A 21,986-nucleotide genomic window follows, 5' to 3' on the forward strand; every position below is an offset into this window, starting at 1 on the left:
GGGGAGACGAGAGGAATAGAGAGAGAGTGAGAGATGAGAGGCTGCACAGAGAGAGAGAGAGAGAGAGAGAGAGAGAGAGACTGTAATTCAAAATGAGGGTGGAGAGGGTTCCCGATTTGAATTTAAGGCAAAATTACCGTCGGATTTACCAGCGGATTTATCTGCGGGTAACGAATCAGCGAGTGACCAAAACATAGCGTTCCACTATTTAGGTTTATCATCGGAAAAAATCCGATCATAAATTCGACGATAATTATCGTGAAGATTTTTCTTTTTCCCTCCAACTATTACCGACGAATTTACCGTCGAAAACCGAATACACCGTTAAATTGTTTGCCCAACAAATTTATTTCCAAATTTGCATGTAAATCCCTCGCTAACTTGCGACGCTAAATCTGACAGTACGCATCATTTCTCTTGTAGTAATAGTAAATTCGAGTTTTCTTTTCTCAATAGTAAAATCGCATTGACTTGGTTTCAAACTCATTTTTTGTAAATTCGACTGGTATAGGGATGACTTTGCGAGTTTAATTTTATCCAATTTTGGGCTAAAAACGGCACCGTTTTGCTAGAAAAAAGGCCTTTCCCCTTGGGTTACATTATTACACTACCACTAACGGCACTCAGTAACAAACTCACTTCCTCTATGGTTGCATGTTCTCACCCATACTTCCACTCTCTTATTGCCCTCCTGCTAGTAGCTGGACACTGTCGTTTGTCGTTGTAGTTTGCTTAGTGCCTTCGTCCTACCTTTGCTTTGTTTCGTGGCTTCATCTCACTCGCCCAGTTGGTTTCTATCGTTGATACCCCTAGTCTGTCGCTACTGGCTACGTGTACGTCATTATAACTGCATCTATTTCTGGTTTAGACATATGCGTTCAGACTTTAGTGATCAAAGATAAGCTTTTAGATACTACACTTCCAATTTGGCGTTGCCCTTGTTCGTAGCTTCTAGCCAATGCTTTTTCAATCTCATTAATTCTGCTCTATTTCAAGTATTTAATATTTATCTTTCTTTAGCAATACTCAATAACTAAAATTTCAAACTTGTGTTTCAAATTATTTGTTTTTCGTTGCTTCTGTAGTTATACTTACACAAACATTATTATATTGGAGTAATTTGAAATTAAATTAGGTTAAATATTACAAACTCACAATATCTTGTATGTGCTTACAAGTTGCATAGGTAACCTTTACAAAATTGATGTACGTTTATTTTATATTGTTAAATTTAACTTAAATGATTAGATGTCAATTGTGTATGCTTTTAATTGTTAGAGTCATAGTTATTAGATCCGACTCGATTTAATTAGTTCAACCAAAAACTCAATCACTCATTTATTTGATCGGGTCGAACGTTTCATCGAATTGCTTAAACATCAGACTTGCAAAAAATCGGTTCGACCCATTTGGATTTAAGCAAAACTGGTGACCCGGTCAGTCCACAACCCGGACTAGGTCATGTTTAATTTTTTTTTAAAAAATTTGAAAACGACGTCGTTTTCCAGTAAAGGTAAGCCAAAAGCCCAAAACCCTAATCTTCTCGGTGAACGTCTCCCCTTCCTTTTCCTCTCGCACCCACGAGGCCACCACTCTGTCTCAGTCTCGTCAGTCACTCAAGCTCAAGCTCAAGCTCAAGCTGAACCTCTCTCATCTCTCTCACTGTCACTCTCGCACTCAAGCTCTTTCATCTCCGGTCTTTCTCACTGCCTCCGGTCTCGCACTGAAGCTCGTCATCGCTCTGTGTCAAGTCACCGTCTCGCAGTCAGCGCACGCCTTCCCTGCGCTCGTCGTCGCCGGCGGCAGAAGCAGCAGGTCCTGGGGCTGGTCGTCGTCGTCGCTCTTTGACTCGTCACCGTCTCGCACTCAGTCGCACGCCTTCCCTGCGTTCGTCGCACATCCCGGGGCTGGTCGTCGTTGTGGTCTTCTTGCTTCGAACCTTGCCGTCAGCAGCTGGTCCCCGACTTGGTGAGTTCCAACAAATTCCCCTGTTCTTTCTTGCTCAATTGACGTTGTTTACTGATTATCATCGCTGAAGCTTGAATCTGTTGTTGTGTTGCTGAAATAATCACTTAGCTAAACTTTTTGTTGCTGTAAATCTTTAAATCATCTTTTGAGCTAAATCATTTGTTGCGTTGAATTTGTTGTTGAAAATGAGGTTCATGCTCTCTGCAACTCAAGAGTAAAATTGTTCAGTTAAATTGTTGTTCCCGTGCTCTCTGTTTGGTTTTTTTGCTATAATTTAAAAAATGTGTTCATCACAACTCAGTTGCTATTATGAATTATTCTTGGTATTAATTTGTGAAAAATACACAAATGTAGAAATAGAAGCAAATAAAAATGAACGAAATGTTGGTCAAGCTTCAAATTTGTCCTATGAAGATATAGATGCCGACTCTGAGATCACCCCTTGGATATGATTTATTGATTGTGTTATCTTTTGCTCTCTTTTGTTCATTTAAACTGTGAAAATATTTTGTACTAGTGACTTGTTTATTATCTCTTTTTGCATTATTAGTTATGTCTAAGAATTGATACCTTATTGTTATTAATATGTTTGTAAAGACATGCATTTTAAGTTTTAACTTTTGGTTTTAATTTTATTTTTATAATTTTACATTTTTATTTATGACCGGGTCAAACAGGTGAATCAGTGGCCCACTCACCAGTTGAACCAGTGACCTGGTCGTATGGCTTGGTCAATTACCGGTTTGGTTCTGATAACTATGGTTAGAGCTAGGAGTTTTAGTTATGGCTGTTGAATTATTTGTTTAGAGACTGGATATCTGAGAATGTTGGTTTAGGGTTTATTATAACTTTATTTTTGTTTAATATTGTGCTTTGTGGTAGACTGGTTGTACTTGTTGATTTTGAATGGCTAGATTTGAGTAAATATATATCTTATATATGATGTATGCTTTATTCTATTAAATCATAACAGGTAATCTCACACAAATCGAGTCTAGGTGAGCTCCACGAGTTTACTTAGACTCGCGAGTTTGACAACCTTGTTGCCGCTACTGATTGTTCTTGAATGGAGATTGAGAGGCCAGATGGGCGGAGCCCGAATCAGCTAAGGCCACTGGCTTGTTCTCGCTCCATCCTCCACCGTGCTCATGGCTCCGCTACCTGGTCTCAAGGTCTCACCCTCACTGCCATCCTTCCCCTTTAGTTTTGTGTGAAGTTTTATCATTTCGCGTTGTTTCCAATTTTAGTGAAAAAACAAAACTGATTTTGGGAAATGTTTGTTTGCTTTTCTTGTTTGAAGGAGATACCAAGGTGGTTGCTGCAGTTTACGGACCAAAAGCCGGTACCAGGAAGAATGAAAATCCTGAGAAAGCTTCTTTTGAAGTTGTTTGGAAACCCAAGACTGGACAAATTGGTGATTACACTACAGCATAACTCTCTCTTTCGTTATTATTTTCAATCAAGTGTCACTCTTTTCTTCCAATGCCTGAATTTATAAAATTTCTCTATCTATGCTAAGTAAATGGCTATCTACTGGTCATGATTCTAGGTTACTCAGAACTGTCACTATTTTGGTGCAACTGTTTCAGTTAATTTATTTTATTTAAACCTTGTAGGAAAAGCGGAGAGGGAATATGAGATGATTTTGAAGAGAACACTAGAGAGCATTTGCATTCGGTCAATATACCCGAATACCACCACTTCAGTCATAGTACAGGCATGTTTCTCATTGAATCCCTCATTCCCTCCCTTCTCATTTTTGTTGGTTTGTTAATTTTTACACAATTAGTTAGGGTAAAAGAACATGCTGCAATCTGAGCATCTCTTTAACTTTCCTTTTTACATATGTATTGTTCTTGTAGTTTGCATTAATTTTGCTTATATACTAGCTTTAGCTAGTGGCACATCCTTGGTTCTTCCTAGGTATTAAGGTGATATATACATGTAAATTTTATACGAGCTTGTATTTTAGGATTGAACATTCATGGTTTTACTGCAGGTTGTTCATGATGATGGTGCTGTATCCTTGAAATTTCTTTTATGATTTGTGGTATTTGTTCTTTAAGTGTGTCATGGTGTATAGTCAGGCAGTCCTATAAAGGTAAGTATTTCATGAACATGCTCTTGGATCTTTTTCTTCTTTTTCTTGACATAGTAGCTACTTCCATGTGCAATAAATGCAGCATGTGCTGCACTCGTGGATGCTGGAATACCCCTGAGACATCTTGCTGGTAATCAACACTTGTTATTATCTTATGGTGTACTGATTTCATTTTTCTTATTACTGATTTCTAATCCTTCTCTCTCTGCAGTTGCAATATGTTGTTCTGTAGCAGATAACGGCTATATCTTTTTGGACCCAAATAAACAGGAAGAAGAGGTTTGCATATATACACACACACACACACACTCAGCTGATGTCTAGTGAATTTAGTTAGGTTAAAAAACTTCTACCCACATGATTTATGTAGCATTTGACTTGTGATGAGCTGATAAAGTCTCAATACCTAGTGGATTGTAGCTGAAATGCTTAAATCTTTTCTTAATTTTCTTTGTTTTCATCACTAAAACACTTTCATGTACTAGTGTTAACAATATCTTCTATATACTATTTATTGTATTTGCCGGTAAATGATTACTTGCTGGTTAGATTTAATGGAACTTAACAGCTGACATGTTTATACTATAATTATGATAATTGTATTCCTGTTTCTCTTGCTTGTACACAACTCTAATTCATTGCAATTTTATCATATGGCAGAAAATGAAAGCATTTTCCTATTTAGTTTTTCCAAATTTGAATGTTTCCGTTCTACCAGAAAGATCAACGCAGAAGGGTGGTGAGCCCACGGCACATGGTATCATCACATCTGTTACCCATGGTGCTATGTCAGGTATTTAGTCTCACTTCATTTAATATTTTCTACATGGTTACAGATGTTCGAACCATTGTTTTATACCTTTCAATTGTTCCTAGCATGTGATTGCAACTGTGAATTATATAATCTATGATCTAATTATTTCCTGGTGTATTTTTCAAGTGGATGATTATCTTCACTGCCTAGAACGAGGGCGTGCTGTTAGTGCAAGGTTGTCTGAGTTTTTGAGAAAGAACATAGAGCCAAAATCTTCAAGCGAGTCATCTAAAGCTGGCTGATAGGAAACCACTTTGGACGTAGTTTACTAGTAACTAACTTTTCTACACAAGGGCAGGAGAGCATGGGATATCTATGCAGGTACTACTATTATGTATTTGTCCTGCGGTTGCTAGCTCTGCAAAAATGTACTCACTCATGAGTCTTCTAGGTTTTCTGCAGTCTCCTGTAACATTGTCCTTGAAGTTGCTTTTATAGTGGTAAAGATTTTATTCTTCGGTTATAAGATTGCTCGTGGTGTTTCGTATACTCTGGTTTAGTTCTATATCTGTTATCCTTAATTTATTTCCATGAGTGGATTCTTCTAAGGATTAATTTTTTTGTACTTGAGAAAGGCTTAATTTCACAGAAGCTTTATTCATTTCGTTGTAGAAGCCTTATAAGATTTTTGTAGCAAAAGCAGCTTTCTGCTCTTCTGCTTTTTTATTTTGCCTATATTTATTGTTCTTCATTTGCATCTTAGTTTCCTTCTAGAGGCTTACCGAGTTTTCTCTGGCATGCTACTGTAAATATGTGCCTCATGATTTGTGTTTATATATGAGATACCTGCTAAGTTAGACCAACAAAGAATACGCATATATATAATGTGTAAGAAAGTTCATATTTACAACATAATCAAAACAACATTCTTAAGCAAAGTATCACACAACATAGAAACCAAGTAATGTACAAGCCACCCCATTGAAAAACATCAAGCATCTGACCAAGTAAGGTCCGTTTCTCCCCATTGCTCATGAGGAATTCCCAAGGCTTCCCAGACAGCCTTGGAGACATCAACAATGTTATTCTTACAGGTAGGCTGGTAATCATGGTCCTCACCACGCCTCATTCTTGAGTCGCACTCATCAACCACCATTGCCACCACACTCCTCCCATTCTCGGTAATTGTGATGTTCAGGCACCTGCTCTTGTTGAACCATCCTGTAGAGAGTGCGACAACTGGAGTGTCATCCGAATGGTACTTGTTCTCACACTCTGATGGGCTTTCATCGTCTCCACCTTTTTGGAAGCTGTTCAATGTGAGTGGCTCTTGTGTGTGAGGTCACTTGTGATTTGTGAACATTTGTAGGTTGTGTATGCTTTACCTTCCATGCTACAATTTGAATCATTCTCGTTACACATTATCCTGGAGATGGTTTCTTCCCTATGATTCTGCCACTTGGCGGCACTTTTGCCCCTCAGAGAACAAGCAATTTGTGATAACAAGAAAAATTAGGAGAACAAAGGGTGCTTTTGAGCAAAAAAATCTTCATCTTATTTATTTATTTATTTATTTTGCTTTTCCTTGTAGAACCCCTATTAGTTTTCTCATCTTTCGTAGTTTTTGTTCTGAGAAGTACTTGATGCATGTAATGAGATCTAAAGGAGTATATATATAAGGGTTAGAAGTTAATTGGTTATTGTTGATTATTTCATGGCAAGCATAAGATCATTTTTGAGGGAGGTCAAGGAGACAAGTTTTCACTTTGCCAAGATTGGCAACTATGCCATCCATACTATTTAGAATACACTTAGGCTTTTTAATATGATGGGTAAAGTGTTTGGCCTATTAAATTTCACGTTATGGTCCTGGTTTGAGTAGAAATTGATTGCTACAGCAAGCAAAAGCAGGAGTTAATTCATTATTCAGTCATTTGAGAATGCTCTTGATAGTGTTTAACACCAGAAAAGAAAATGATATTTCATTTCCAATCAAGCAAATGTTCTTGGATTTTATACAAAACTGGACCCTTTGTTATAAGGAAAAGTATAGGACACTAACTATGATATAAGCTAACTTAGCTAACTCTCTTTTAATCCTAAATTTGAAATTCGAAAAATTTAGTTTTGTTCCCTTTTCATATGCGATCATACAATCCTAAGCCACAAACCACTTTGTATACGCACCTTCTGTCCTCTCTTTCACGCTCCTCTTCCTATTAATCTTCTCTTGCACGTCGTGCCACTTTTGTATCACTGGTGTGCCATCATCAGTCACCATTCCTCGTGTGCAGCTAGCTCTCTCACTCGCTGCCTCTTCACCGCGCATCCTCCATCTCTCTCACTCGCTGCCTCTTCACCGCGCATCCTCCATCGTAGTTATTATGCGTCATGCCTTGTCCTTGCACCAGTCAGCCCTAGTCTTCATGTTGTCATCCATCGCTGGAGGGCTCTCGACGGAAGACAACCACCATTTTGCCGCCGCTCACTGTTTGGCGTTTCATCGGTGCTAGTCTACGGGGAACAACCAGCGGTGTCCACGCCCTTCCTGTCCACACCAGTGCCGTCAAGCACATTGTCGCCCTCGCCGTCCACGCAGCACCGTTGAAGATGTGGTTGCCAGCCACCCTGCATGCAGTCGTCGTTCTTCATCACGTCGCGCCTCCGCCATCGCGTGGCCGTCCTCCATCGCGTCACGCCCTCCATCGCCGTAGGTCTTCTTTCGATGTGATTTGGATTTTTCGATGTAATTTGGATGCTTTTTCGATATAATTGGATTGTTTTTGGTAAGGGAGGGAGAGAGAGAGGGAGAGGGAGGGAGGGAGAGAAAGAGAGGGAGAAAAAGGGAAGGAGGGAGAGAGAGAGGGAGGAGATGGGAAGGAGAGAGAGAAAGAGGGGGGAGGAAGAATAGAGAAGGGAGGGAAGGGTGTCTGGACAAAAGGAAAGCCGTTGCACCTCCAACGTTAAAAGAGTGACCGAAGAGAGAGAAACACAAAGAAAAGGAGAAAAATCCAACCATGATCAAATACCAAAACCTAAATCAAAGTTCAAATTCATGTTAATTAAACACATAGAAATTGGAGACTATAACCATTAAAAAAAAAACTAGCTCCAAATAAACTAGAAAGAAAATTCTAAACAAAGTAAGTGGTATTAAATGCAGATTTTTTTATTTGGTTTTAAGATTATTTGTGATAAGTGATTAAATTTTCAAACTCTTCTACCCCACAATCCTGAAACATGAAGTACGATATATTTTCATTCAAGTATTTTCACAAGCACGTGGTGTTCAAGTACAATACGACACTAATAATGACTACTTTCACAACAAATTAAACTAAACCACAAATCAAATTCATAATCAAATTATAATCAAACATTTCTACGGGTATAAAATAATAATTTGTTCCTGCTCATTATTGTGTAATCAAGTTGAAGAAGCTCAAAATGAAGAATCAAAAGCATAATGAGTAGAATCTTACCTTACAAAATCAAATAAAGAAAATGTTGTCAAAGAAGTTCGCGCTTGAGACAGAGGGCACCGCATCTGAGAGAGAAGAAGGAGAATCGCAACCGTGCCTGAGAGAGAGCGAAGAAGAATAGTGCCACACCGGAAATAGAGAAAAGAGAAATGTACCGCTAGAGAGAGGGGGAAGGAGAATCGCGCTTGAGAGTGAGAATGAGGAAGGAGAATCGCGTCTAAGAGTGATGAGTTTGGAAAACTCCAAATTAAATTAGTGATGATCAAACATTATTAAAACAATTAGTTGCAAAATTATTAATTTGATTTTAATTCATATGTGCTAATTAAATAATTTTGCTATGCAGATTTTGCTATTGGGCCGAAATATAACAAGCCCATTGGAATATTTTTCTTAGCCTTGATATTAAATTGTTGTGATTATGGTGGTTGAAATCATGGTTATGCTATTTGGGCCAGAAATTGTGATATAAGCCCAATTGGAATCTTTGCTACTAAGACCAAAGCTTGGTCCAAAACCAATATTGAAAGAAAGCAAAGTTCCTTGCTTCCAACGGATCCCACTTTCAAGTTACGATGGATTTCAAATTCAATTAACTTGAATTAACTTGCATTGGAAACATGAGAGAGAATATGTAATTGATTTGATGGCCTCATTAATGTTACACGCCACTAAGAAAGAAAGGGGAGTAGGAATTAATTCATTTTGATTTAATTTGTTCAAATCCATTACATGCTTTTCTTTCTATTCTCTCTTCTCTCTCATCTTTCTTCTTCATTTGGTCACTTCACAGAGAAAGCATGGAAGTCTTTGCAAGCTATCAGAGTAATGAAGAAGAAGCTAGATGCAAGCTAAAGACCATTGTAATGATGGCAAGAAAAAGAAAACAAAAAGTATGCTGTGGCTGAGATCTTCATCAAAAATAGGTAAGATTTGGTGAAATAAGCTCATGCTCTCCATACCAAAAATGAAAGAAGTTGATCTCGGTCAGAGGAAGAAGATCTCAGAGGCATGGCTCGTCTCTGCTTTGTGTTCACTCATCACAGAAGGTGGCTAGGGAGGCTACATGAAGGAGGAAGCAAAAGTGGAGCAGGAGGAGCTGTCATGCATCAAGAATGCATCAAGGGCTAGGAATCCTTCTTGAAGTGTAAGTCAAGTTAGATGGCTCGGATTGATGAAGCTTGGTGTAAAGAGAAGACTCAGAGGTAATTTCATGTTGGATATATCATTCGGTTATCTCTCCTCTCTCTCTCTCTCTAGCCGAAATGGTTTTGCTTGAAGAAGAAGAAGTTTAGCTTGGTTCAACAGTTTCAACCATGGAGGCTTCCCCTTCTATAAATAAGGGAGAACAGCCAGGGCTTGAAGCAAGGAAAGAAAAAGAGTGAAAGCACAGTGTTCACATAGCTACCTAAGCTAACAGAAGTTCTTCTCCTTCAATGTTCTTCATTTTGTATTTTTCTGTTTAATTTTTTCTGTCTTAAGTCTCATGGAAAAAGTCAAACAGTGAGGTTTGTAAGAAAAAACCATAGAACGAAAAAAGGCAGAGTATGCAAAATTAAAAGAAAAGTCATAGATATTCTTAGAGGTCCTTTGTACATTTGTGTTGTGTATCATGATTCTGTGGGAATCCCTTTGCAAGTTGGGTTAGCACTTTGCAGTTGAAAGCTTGGTAGGTTACCAAGTCAAGTTCAGGATTGGAATTAGATTCTGGACTTGTCCCGGATAGGAAGGGTAGTTCCTAGGGAGAATTGGTGTTTGTAATCAAAGATGATTATAGTGAAATTCCATCATTGTTGTGATGGAGACTGAATGTAGGTTGCATTGCACTTAGCAGCTGAACCAGGATATATCTTGGTGTAATTTTTTCTCTCTTCTACTCCATTTCTGATTCTGCTGCATAGGAGACAAAATTGAAAAATATCTCGTGGCTAGTCACAAGACAAAACGAAAAGGTCTCTTGGCTAGGCATGAGACAAAAACAAGAAATATCTCCTCAAGTGTTATGAAGGACAGCAAGAGTTACTAAGCAAAAAAGGGGCTAAGATTCAACCCCCTTCTCTTAGCTACTGATAAACCCAGAAACGGTTTCTCTCCTTTTTGTTTTCTCCATAACCTCTTCGCAACTTTTCTCTTCTCTCTTCGCTCTCTGTCTTTCGCTTTGTGCTTCTGCTTTGTTGCTTGGCGATTTTCTGGGCAACTTCCATTTTTACACTTTCTCGAAGTTTCTTTCGCCTCCAGGTTAGTCCCTGTTCCGTGCCTTGGCTTTGTGATAAAGTTTTGATTTTGATCCTCCCTTTTTGAGAAAGTTTGGATCTTTCTATTTCCATTGTGCCCTAGATTTGTTTGGAATGTGCTTTCCGGGAGTTTCTCTATATTCTGCATGATCCTTTTTGCTTTTGCTGGATGCCTTTAGGGCTTTTCATGTTTTTGTTGTTTTTGTTCTTGATACCGCTTGTCCACGTTTGTTCCTCGTTTGTTTGAAGGTTTGCTTTTGTCTGCTTCTTGAAAAAGGTTGTATCTTTAATGGTCTTTGCTTGGTGTGCCTGATGTTTGGGAATGTTTTTTTGCTTGGTAGACTGTAATGATTTTCTGTGTTTCTCCTTGAAGAAAGGTGTTTCTTGGTGTTTGCTATTTTTTGAATCTCTTTTTTGAGGCATGCTAGGATGTAAGCTTGTGGATTGATTTCTGGAAACCTTGTTTTGTTACTGCCTCCAAAGGATGCCCCAGGACTTTGGTTTGAGTCTTGGGGTTTTCCTTTTCTTTGTTTCATCACTTGAGAGGTATTGACCGAGTTGTTTCTTCCTTTGTCCGAGATGTTTGTAGTAACCACATCTTCTTTTCTTACTTGTAGGATTAGTTGGCCTCATGTCTTCTCGCAATAACATTGTAGAGATGTCTTCTAGAGTTCCCGAGGGGATGTTCGATTGGCTGGACTCCCTTGTTTTGTTGTGTGTTTCTGTTGTGGATGCTGAGTTTTGCACAGAGCTGAGGAAGCGCCATAGGATTTGTGGTAACAATGCTCGTGAGGAGGATTATGAGCTTGTCGCTCCTGATTCTGACGAGAGAGTTTGTTTTCCGACTTCTGTTGAGGGAGAGCGTCCCTTCTTTTATGCTTATGAATATTTCTTCAGTCAGTTGAACGTTACTTTTCCTTTTACTGCTTTTGAGACCGACCTGTTGTGGTCGTGTAACATTGCCCCATCCCAGCTTCACCCAAATTCCTGGGGTTTTATTAAAATTTTTCAGCTTCTCTGCCGAGAATTAGACGTAACACCTTCTCAAACTCTTTTTCTTTACTTGTTTGTTTCCGCCAAGCCCAGCAGTTCTTCAAAAAAGAAAGCTTCCTGGGTTTCCTTCAGGTCCGCCCAGGGGCATAAAGTTTTTGCTATGTATGATGAGTCCTTTAAGGACTTCAAGAATTACTTCTTTAAGGTCCGTGCTGTGGAGGGGGTCCGCCCCTTTTTTCTTGATGAAAATGATGAACCTTCTTTCCCTCTAGAGTGGCAGAAGGATGTGAGAGTGTCTCGGTACACATGGGAGATGCTTGACGAGGTTGAGCAGGCTTTTGTAGTTGCTCTTGAGGATCTCTGGGGAAAACCTCCCCATCTTGATATGAAGAGGTTTTTGAATGACCCATCCTTGGTTCGGACTGTTTTGGGTAGTTGTCTGACTTGTTTCTATACTTGTCTCCTTTTTCTTCCTTTTATTGAGATTGTAACTTCTTTGTTGTGGCTGATTTTGTTTTTGCAGAAATGTCAAAGAATAGTGACCCCATGAAGGCCTTTAAAAAGGCGAAGAAGGCAACTGCTGCTCTGAACATCTCGGCCAAGGTGACCGGGGAAAGGTCTTCTCAGGTCCCATTAAAGCCTCCTGTGTCGAGTTCTCCTGGGCCGAGGAAGGCAATTCCTACTCCTTGATTTCGTCAGGTCGATCCTTCACAGACTTTGGTCGTTGCTTCTGGCGCTCCTCCTAGTAAGAAGGAGAAAGTAACTGAGCCTTTCAACCTTGACGCTCCTGACTTTGATCCGATCGAGTTTATAGATCAACAAATAGGTCCTTATGGCACCCTTTCTATGGATGACGTCTCCCTTCTTCAGCATTTTGATTATGTGGCTCGAAGTGGTATTAAGTTGGCACACTTGGGAGCGGCCCTGTATCAGACTGCCCAAAGTCTTCCCCTTCATGCCACCAAAGCCTTTATGGAGGAGGCCAAACGGGAGTTCGATCGGATAAATGGCTTGAAGGAGGAGCTCGAGGTGAAGGTGGCCAAGTTGGAAAAAGACCTGAAAAATGAGAAGGCGAGTTCCCTTTCTTTGGCTGCCTCTGTAAGGCTGGCTGAGGATACGGCCCTGAGACATAAGGATAGTTATGTCACATCTTATTGGAAGGGGATGCGTCTGAAGGAGGAGTTGGAAAACGCCCGAGCTGATTATGCCGAGCTCCAGGGTCATCTTGTTGGTAGTGTAACTACTGCCTATGAGAACCTGAAGGAGCAGGTTCGGATTATTGCTCCTGAGGCTGACCTTACTCTCTTCAGCCTAGACAACGTCGTGAGGGATGGTAAGATTGTCCCTGATGACCAGGATGATGATGATGCTGATCCTCCCCCTGTGCCTTCTGCCAAAGTGTCAACTTCCTTGGTTCCTCCCGTTGTGTCTGATCCGGATTGCCAGATTCTGAATCGGGATGATGGAACTATGAATGCCGTGCCTTTTCAGACTCGCCCTCCTTCTCCTCCTCCTGATGCTGCCGAGAAGGCTCCCGACCTTAGCTGATCATTTTTCTAAGTACTTGTGTAAATAGCCCGGTTTGTGGGCTTTTTGAACTTGTTTATTATTTTGTGTGACTACTGACGCTTTTTAGTTGCCTGCCCGGCAACTTTTATTTGAAAAACAAAAGTAGCTCTCTTTTCTAAGGTAGATTTTGGTGGCCTCTTGAGGCTTTATCATACTATGCTTTTGTTGCGTTTTATCATGGTATCTTGTTCCGATGTTGGAATCTTGCTGCTTGGCCTCTTTAGGTTGCTTTCGTACTTTATTGTTTGTAGCTTGGATCCTTCTGAGGCCATAACTATAGGGGGTCCGACTTGTTTTTTGGCTTCCTCGCTCATAACCGTCTTCTTTATGTTGGTCCCCTTCTAAGTTATTTTGTAATCCTCTTTCTTGGACCTTTGTTAGGTCTCTTTAAGGGATTACTTTTACAACTTGTCTTGTAGGAGACCGACTTCGTTAGGTCGATCTCTTCTAAGTTGTTTTTTGTAATCCTCTTTCTTGGACCTTTGTTAGGTCTCTTTCAGGGATTACTTTTACAACTTGTCTTGTAGGAGACCGACTTCGTTAGGTCGATCTTTTCTAAGTTGTTTTTTGTAATCCTCTTTCTTGGACCTTTGTTAGGTCTCTTTCAGGGATTACTTTTACAATTTGTCTTGTAGGAGACCGACTTTGTTAGGTCAATCTCTTCTAAGTTATTTTTTGTAATCCTCTTTCTTGGACCTTTGTTAGGTCTCTTTCAGGGATTACTTTTACAACTTGTCTTGTAGGAGACCGACTTCGTTAGGTCGATCTCTTCTAAGTTATAGCAATTCCTCTTTAATAGGGTTGGCCAGACCTCTTTCCAGGGATTTGCTGATAACTTGGGTTGACTTGGTCCAACTTTTTTAATATTGGCCAGTCTTTTTTAAGTTATTATATAGCAATCCATAAGACCTCGTCAGGTTTTTTTTGGGATCACTTTCGATAACTTCTTGCATTATTCTGTGTTCATCTTTGCCGATTTGTAGATGGTGGTTTTTGTCCCAGTTTGATCAACCTTTAGGTGAATCACGTTTTCACCTTTGTCGGTTGATCATTCCTATCGAGATCGTACAGTGAATCTGTTCTTCACTTTCTGTCGATCCGTTGCTTTATAATCGGACGATGAATGCTTCAGATTAATGCGTCTTGGGAATTTGTAGAATATCTGAAATATATTTCATTTAAAGGAAGTGCAAATATATATACATATGTAGGCGGGAGTTTTTTGTACCCTTAAGTCTCAATCTTGACGCCTCATTAAAAAACCTTTTCAGGAAAAAGAGTGCATCTTGAAATCTTTTACCTTTCCTAACTATAGTACCTTCTTAGGTTACAGGCGTGCCATGATATGGGAAGTTCCCGACCCTCGAGTTCGGACAGTCTGTAGTAGCCCGTCCCAAGTACTTCTGTGACTCGGTAGGGTCCTTTCTAGTTAGCTGCCAACTTTCCTTCTCCGGGTCGAGTTGTTCCAATATCATTTCGGATTAAGACGAGATCATTTTTTGTGAAATCTGTTGGCACTACCTTTTGATTATACCTGGAAGCCATTCGCCGCTTTAGTGCCTCTTCTCTGGTCCGAGCTTTTTCTTGGATTTCTGGAAGTAGGTCGAGCTCTTCTCTTTGGAGTTGAGGATTAGTTTGTTCATTGTAGTGGACTACTCGGGGGGATCCTTTCTCGACCTCTATTGGAATCATTGCCTCCACTCCGTATGCTAGTCGGAATGGTGATTCGTTCGTAGTAGAATGGGGGGTTGTCCGATACGCCCATAAGACTTGTGGAAGTTCTTCGGCCCAAGCCCCCTTTGCTTCTTGTAGTCTCTGCTTCAGCCCGGCCAATATGACCTTGTTGGCTGTTTCGGCTTGTCCATTGGCTTGGGGATGTTCAACGGAGGTGAACTGGTGTTTTATATTCAAGTCGGCCACTAATTTTCTGAAGCCTGCATCTGTAAATTGGGTACCGTTGTCTGTGGTGATGGAGTATGGTACCCCGAACCTCGTAACAATGTTTCTATATAGGAATTTCCGGCTTCTTTGGGTAGTGGCATTGGCGAGGGGTTCTGCCTCGATCCATTTTGTGAAATAGTCAACTCCTACTATGAGGAATTTTACTTGTCCCGATCCCTGTGGGAAGGGTCAGAGAAGGTCGAGTCCCCATTTTGCAAATGGCCAGGGTGAGGTCACGCTGATGAGCTTTTTCGGCGGGGCGATGTGAAAGTTGGCATGTTTCTGACATGGTGGACATGTCTTTACGAATTCTGTAGCTTCCTTTCGTAGAGTTGGCCAATAGAATCCCGCCCGGAGTACCTTTTTGGTGAGAGCTTGCGCTCCGAGATGATTACCACAAATGTCGCTCTGTACTTCTTCCAAGACTTCCTTTGTATTAGAAGTCGGTACGCATTTTAACAAAGGTATTAAAATCCCCCTTTTGTACAGGGTGTTGTTTATGATAGTGTAGTACTATGCCTCTCTCTTTAACCTCTTTGCCTCCTTTTCATCTGTGGGGAGCGCTTCTGTTTTGAGGTAGTTAATTATGGGGGTCATCCATCCTTGATCCCAACCTGTTATGGCTAGGACTTTTTCTTCTTCTGATATTGACGGGTTCTGCAGTATTTCTTGGATGAGGCTTCTGTTGTTGCCCCTTGGTTTGGTGCTGGCTAATTTCGAGAGTGCGTCAGCTCGGGCATTTTGCTCACGGGGTATGTGGCAGATCCTATATCCCCCTAGTTGTCCGAGCTGTTCTTTGGTTTTATCCAAATATCTTTTCATGGTAGGATCTTTGGCTTGGTAGCTTCCCGTTATTTGTGAGGTAATGACTTGTGAGTCACTGTAGATGTTGAGTCTCTGAGCTCCAACCTCCTTAGCCAGCTTCAAACCAGCTAATAACGCTTCGTATTCCGCTTGGTTGTTTGAGGCCGGGAATCCGAATTTAAGGGAAAGCTCAAGTTGGGTTCCTTGGTTGCTTTCAATTATCACACCTGCACCGCTTCCGATTTTATTTGAGGATCCGTCCACGTATATGTTCCACTCTATGGGTATTTCCGGGGTGTCTGTGAATTCTGCGATGAAGTCGGCCAGGTGTTGTGATTTAATGGCTGTCCGTGCCTCATATTAGAGGTCGAACTCGGACAACTCGATTGCCTACTGTAGGATTCTTCCTGCTAGATCTGTTTTCTGCAATATCCCTTTTATGGGCTGGTTGGTCCGAACTTTAATGGTATGCGCTTGGAAGTATGGGCGAAGTCGTCGGGATGTGAGTATCAGGGCGTAGGCAAACTTCTCTATTTTCTGGTAGTTTAGCTCTGACCCCTGTAGTGCCTTACTAATGAAGTAGACGGGTTGTTGTCCCCCTTTGTCTTCTCTAATTAGTGCTGAGGCTATTGCCTGACTTCCTACTGCGAGGTACAGTATGAGTGGTTCTCCCTCTTGTGGTCGAGATAGGATAGGTGGCTGCCCCAAGAATTCTTTGAAGTCTCGGAAGGCTTGTTCACATTCTGTTGTCCACTCGAAGTTCTTTCCCTTCCTTAAGGTGGCGTAGAAGGGGAGGGATCTTATTGCTGACCCTGCTAGGAATTTGGACAAGGCCGCCAATCTTCCATTGAGTTGTTGTACCTCTTTGACGCAGGTTGGGCTTTTCATGTTGAGTATGGCCTGGCATTTATCTGGATTTACCTGCTTCCACTGCGAAGGTGCATTTAGCCGGGTTGAGTCGCATGCCGTGCTTCCGTATGGTGTCGAACAATTGAACCAAGTCGGTCAGTAATGTCTCTTCACTTTGTGTCTTTATCAACATGTCATCCACATAGACCTCCATGATTTTCCCGATGTGGTTTGAGAAGACTTTATTCATTAGCCTTTGATAAGTGCTTCCCGCGTTCTTAAGGCCGAAAGGCATTACGATGTAGCAATAATTGGCCTTTAGTGTGAGAAACGAGGATTTTTCTTGATCTGGTGGATACATTGGGATCTGGTTGTACCCTGAGTATGCGTACATGAACGAGAGATACTTATATCCTGATGAGGCATCTACTAGAGCATCGATGCTTGGGAGTGGATAAGGGTCTTTCGGGCAGGCTTTGTTGAGGTCGGTGTAGTTGGTGCACATTCGCCACTTCCCATTTGACTTTTTCACCAAGACGACGTTTGCTAGCCATAGTGGGTATTTAACTTCTCTTATAAATCCTGCCTCTAGTAGTGCTTGTACTTGTTCTTCTACAGCCTGAGACCGTTCTGGCCCGAGTTTTCTTCGTTTTTGTTGTATCGGCCGAGATCCCGGGTAGACTGCCAACTTGTGGCTCATTAGTTCGGGATCTATGCCTGGCATGTCGGTAGCTTTCCATGCGAAGAGATCAACATTATCTTGTAGGAACCGTATTAGTGATTCCTTTGTGTCTCCTTTCAGGATCGTGCCAATATTAGTTGTTTTATCCGAGGTGTCTCCGATCTGGTCCCTTTCTACTTCTCCTTTGGGTTGTGGACGGAGTTCTTCTCGTCTCTGAACTCCACCGAGCTCGATTGTGTGGAACTCTCCTCCTTCGTCTCGGAGGTTTAGACTTTCGTTATAGTAGCGACGCGCCATCTTTTGATCTACTTTTATTGTAGCTATCCCTTCTGCAGTTGGGAATTTCATACATAGATGTGGAGTTGAAATTATTGTGTCGAGTTGATTTAACGTTGTCCGGCCTATTAAGGTATTGTAGGCTGAACTTACGTTGACCACAATGTAATCTATCTTGAGTGTTCTGGATTGGTTCCCCTTTCCGAAGGTTTTATGTAGCGATATGTATCCCAGCGGTTGTACTGGGGTATCCCCAAGTCCGAACAGGCTGTTCGGGTATGCTCTTAGCTCTTTTTCTTCTAAGCCGAGCTTGTCAAAGGCAGTTTTGAATAAGATGTCGGCAGAGCTTCCTTGGTCAATTAATGTACAGTGGATGTTGGCGTTTGCTAATATGATTATGATGACCATGGGATCGTCGTGTCCTGAGATGATTCTGGATGCATCTTCTTTGGTAAACGTGATTGCTGGGATGTCTAGTGCCTCCTTCTTTCCTTCGACATGGTATACTTCTTTAAGGTGTCGCTTGCGGGATGATTTGGAGATTCTTCCCCCAGCAAATCCGTCGTGTATCACGTGGACGTGTCTTTCCGGTGTGCGGGGTGATCGTTCAGATCGTCCGACATCCTCATCCCTTCTTCTTTTTCTTGGTTCTTCGTCCCGATTGGCCAAAAATCGATCTAGTTTTCCTTCTCTTACTAATTTTTCTATGATGTTTTTCAAGTCGAAGCATTCGTTGGTGGAATGTATGGCAGATTTCCTCCTCCTCTTTTGCCTTTGAGTGGCCGAGCTGGGGGTATTTTCTCCGTATGGCAGATTTCTTTGTAAACATCTACCAAGAATACCCTAAGAGGGGTGTAGTTATGATATTTTTTGATTCTCTCCCTGGAGCGATCTTCCGTTTTCTTGGATTCTTTATCTTTATCTCGGTAGGCAGGACCGAACCTTGAGGCTTCCCCAAGTCGAGAATTCTCCTCTATGTTGATGTACTTCTGTGCCCGTTCTTGTACTTCGTCTAGGGATACAGGGTACTTCTTTGATATAGATTGGCTAAACGGTCCTTCTCATAGGCCATTTATGAGACCCATGATGGCAGCTTCTGTTGGTAGATTTTGTATGTCCATGCATGTTTTATTGAATCTTTCCATGTAGTTACGAAGACTCTCCTGATCTCCTTGCTTGATTCCTAGTAGGCTGGGTGCGTGTTTAGCTTTGTCCTTTTGTATGGAAAATCTGGCCAGGAACTTTTTGGCCAGGTCGTCGAAGCTCGAGATGGACTTTGGGGGTAGGTTGTCGAACCATCGAATGGCTGTCTTGGTAAGAGTTGTTGGAAAGGCTTTGCAGCGAACTGCATCCGGGGCGTCAGTCAGGTACATTCTACTTCTGAAATTGCTGAGATGATGGTTGGGATCTGAGGTGCCGTCGTATAGAGTCATATCCAGAAGTTTGAAGTCTTTTGGGATTTTGATTTTCATAATTTCCCTAGTGAATGGATCTTGATCCTCGCGAGAGCTATCCTCTGGAGTGGATCGAGTAGCTTTAGTTTTGAGATCGGCTTCGAGTTTTAGAAGCTTATCTTCTAATTCTCAGCGTCGCCTTATCTCCCGATGTAAATCCTCTTCTTTTTTGTGTTGATGTTGGGCTTCTTTCTCAAGTTGCTTTAGTCAATCTTGAAGCGCCTCTATCACTCCTGGATTTGATGAATTTTTGTCCCCGTTGGGTTCCGGAGTATTTTTGAGTATAGCATCCGCGTTTTTATGCGGTGTTCTATCTTCTAAACCTGAATCGTGGTCGTTGTCATGATCGTCCGCCATGGTGATGGGATGACTTCCAAGTTTCCCAGAAACAACACCAATGTTCCGAGTGTTACCTGAAACTGGAGGTCGATCTCGGACGAGATCTTCTGTACTGGCCGGAGCCGACGTGTCCAGCAGGTGTATAGCGGCCGGAGCTGGTGTGTCCGACTTGTTGAACTGAGAGTGCTACTGATCCTTTATCACCGAAGGGTGGGGGTACCTGCAAGGGACTCCGATGCTTAAGTTAGCAAGGGTATTAAACAGGTATTTAGTAGAATCAGAGTATGAGATATACCTGGGTGCTCCAGTGTATTTATAATGGTGAGATGTGGCCTCCTGTGGATAAGATAAGTTAGTTATCTTATCTTATCTTTATCTTATCTTTTAGTGAGGTCATCTTTATCTTTCAAGGGAACCGCCTTTATCTCTACGCGCTTGGGCTGCCCTCGGATTTAGGACGTGTTCCTCTATTTGGGCCCTTTGTTTGGGCTTCCCCGTGACTTGGCCGAGCTCTTTGAGAAGAGGTCGGGTTATCCTGACCTGAAGAGGTCGGTCGCTTTGTCTGTAGAACATCCCGGGTCGGACAACTCAACCCAGGGTATGAACACTTTCCTTAATGGCTTTATTGATAGAGAAGTGTATGTGGCACAACCCCCCAATTTTGAAAATAAAGAATTTCCAAATCATGTTTTCAAACTTTCAAAGGCCCTTTGTGGCCTTAGGCAAGCTCCAAGAGCTTGGTATGAAAGGCTTAGTACCTTCTTATTGGAAAATCACTTTCAAAGGGGTACCACCGACACAACTTTATTTATTAAAGCATCTAATGATGATATTCTCCTAGTTCAAGCTTACGTGGATGATATTGTGTTTGGATCGGCCAATGAATCCTTGTGTGAAGAGTTTGGAAAACTCATGACTAGTGAATTTGAAATGAGTTTAATGGGAGAGCTAACTTTCTTTCTTGGCCTCCAAATTAAACAAACTCCTGGTGGTACTTTTATTCACTAAGAGAAGTATGCAAAAGAATTAATCAAAAAATTTGGCCTAGAAAATTCCAAACCAATGGGAACACCAATGCATCCAAACACTAAACTTGAAAAGGATGATGATGGAAAAGATGTGGATGAAACAAGGTATAGAGGAATGATAGGTTCACTCATGTACCTTACCTCCTCTAGACTGGATATTGTTCAAAGTGTGGGTGTATGTTCAAGATTTTAATCTCACCCCAAAGAATCCCATCTTTCAGCCGTTAAACACATCATTAGATACATTAAGGGAACTAGTGACTATGGCTTATGGTATCCAAAATCTGATGATTTTTGTGCAGTAGGGTTTTGTGATGTAGATTATGCAGGAGATCGAGAAGATAGAAGAAGCACATCGGGCATGTGTTACTTCCTTGGAAGCTCACTCAACATGTGGTCAAGCAAGAAACAAGCCACATTAGCTCTATCCACAGCCGAAGCTGAATATATCTCTGCCTCCGCTTGTTGTTCACAATTAATTTGGTTGAAAACTCAATTAGAAGATTACAAATTAAAAATCAATAGTATACCCTTGTTTTGTGACAATATGAGTGTGGTTCACGGAATCGCAATCACACCTTTGCAACTCCGCACAACTAACCAGCAAGTGCACTGGGTCGTCCAAGTAATAATTCCTTACGTGAGTAAGGGTCGATCCCACAGAGATTGCCGGCTTGAAGCAAGCTATGGTTATCCTGTAACTATTAGTCAGGAGATTAGTGATAAAAATGATTTCGTTTGTTAAAAGTAAAAAAAAGCATGAAATGAATGATACTTGTTATTCAGTAATGGAGAACATGTTGAGGTTCTGGAGATGCTCTGTCATCTGAATCTCTATTTTTCTACTGTCTTCTTCTCCAAACACGCATGGCTTTTTCTATGGCTGGCTATATGTTGGTGGATCACGGTTGTCAATGGCTACCATCCTTCCTCTCAGTGAAAATAGTCTAGGCATGGCTTCTGTACGGCTAATCATCTGTCGGATCTCTCGTCTCGGATGAAAAATACCAGGCACAGCAACCACACGGCTAATCATCTATCGGTTCTCACTCATGTCAGAATAAGACCTCTCTGTCCTTTTACACACTGTCACTGTGCCCAATATTTGTGAGTTTGAAGCTCGTTTGTTCTAGCCTTCACCACGAAGGTTCTGATCTCATGGGTTTGAATGCTCTGTTGTCAGGAGATGCAAGTCAAACACGTGGATTAGAAACCTAAGAGACACGCACTCAAGCTGTCGCCCAATGACTACGTTGAGCTCAGATAGAACAGGAGTGGTTGCCAAACACGCGTTCATAAATTTGAGAATGATGATGAGTGTCATGGATCATCATATTTTTTATATTGAAGTACAAGTGAGTATCTTAGAACAGAATCAAGCGTGATCGAATAGAAAATAATATTAATTGCATTAATCCATTGAGACACAGCAGAGCTCCTCACCCCATCTATGGGGTTTAGAGACTCATGCCGTAGAAGATACAATATGAGATGTAAAATGTCATGCGTTAC

The 21,986-nt window shown here is 41.3% G+C and overlaps 2 protein-coding genes and 1 pseudogene across 4 annotated transcripts; 2 read left to right on the forward strand and 1 right to left on the reverse strand.

Moving 5' to 3' along the window:
• Positions 1-1,492: 1,492 nt before the first annotated feature.
• On the forward strand, positions 1,493-5,574 carry LOC107479441 (exosome complex exonuclease RRP46 homolog). 3 transcript variants are annotated; one of them, XR_008007288.1, is made up of 10 exons: positions 1,496-1,968; positions 2,942-3,140; positions 3,269-3,382; positions 3,585-3,685; positions 3,968-3,988; positions 4,127-4,199; positions 4,281-4,348; positions 4,730-4,862; positions 5,010-5,204; positions 5,275-5,574. XR_008007288.1 is itself a non-coding variant. In XM_016099573.3 (9 exons), the coding sequence occupies exons 2-9, from the start codon at positions 3,035-3,037 to the stop codon at positions 5,123-5,125; spliced, it is 732 nt and encodes a 243-aa protein (XP_015955059.1). In that variant the 5' UTR covers positions 1,493-1,968; positions 2,967-3,034; the 3' UTR covers positions 5,126-5,574. The 3 variants fall into 3 exon arrangements, 2 of the variants coding, with proteins under 2 accessions (XP_015955059.1, XP_015955058.1); XM_016099573.3 differs by having other exon boundaries at positions 1,493-1,968; positions 2,967-3,140; positions 5,010-5,574; XM_016099572.3 differs by having other exon boundaries at positions 1,497-1,968; positions 5,010-5,574.
• LOC127745519 (uncharacterized) lies at positions 1,642-1,972 on the forward strand (the record flags this gene model as incomplete). The annotated part of the gene is given in 1 exon segment (XM_052258306.1): positions 1,642-1,972. A coding segment is annotated over 1 exon segment (331 nt), but the record flags the coding sequence as incomplete, so codon positions are not given.
• A 240-nt stretch (positions 5,575-5,814) lies between the features above and the next one.
• LOC110278628 (putative ripening-related protein 1) lies at positions 5,815-7,529 on the reverse strand (annotated as a pseudogene).
• Between the last annotated feature and the right edge of the window lie 14,457 nt (positions 7,530-21,986).

Source organism: Arachis duranensis, chromosome 3 (genome assembly GCF_000817695.3).
Source record: "Arachis duranensis cultivar V14167 chromosome 3, aradu.V14167.gnm2.J7QH, whole genome shotgun sequence".
Classification (NCBI taxonomy): Eukaryota; Viridiplantae; Streptophyta; class Magnoliopsida; order Fabales; family Fabaceae; genus Arachis; species Arachis duranensis.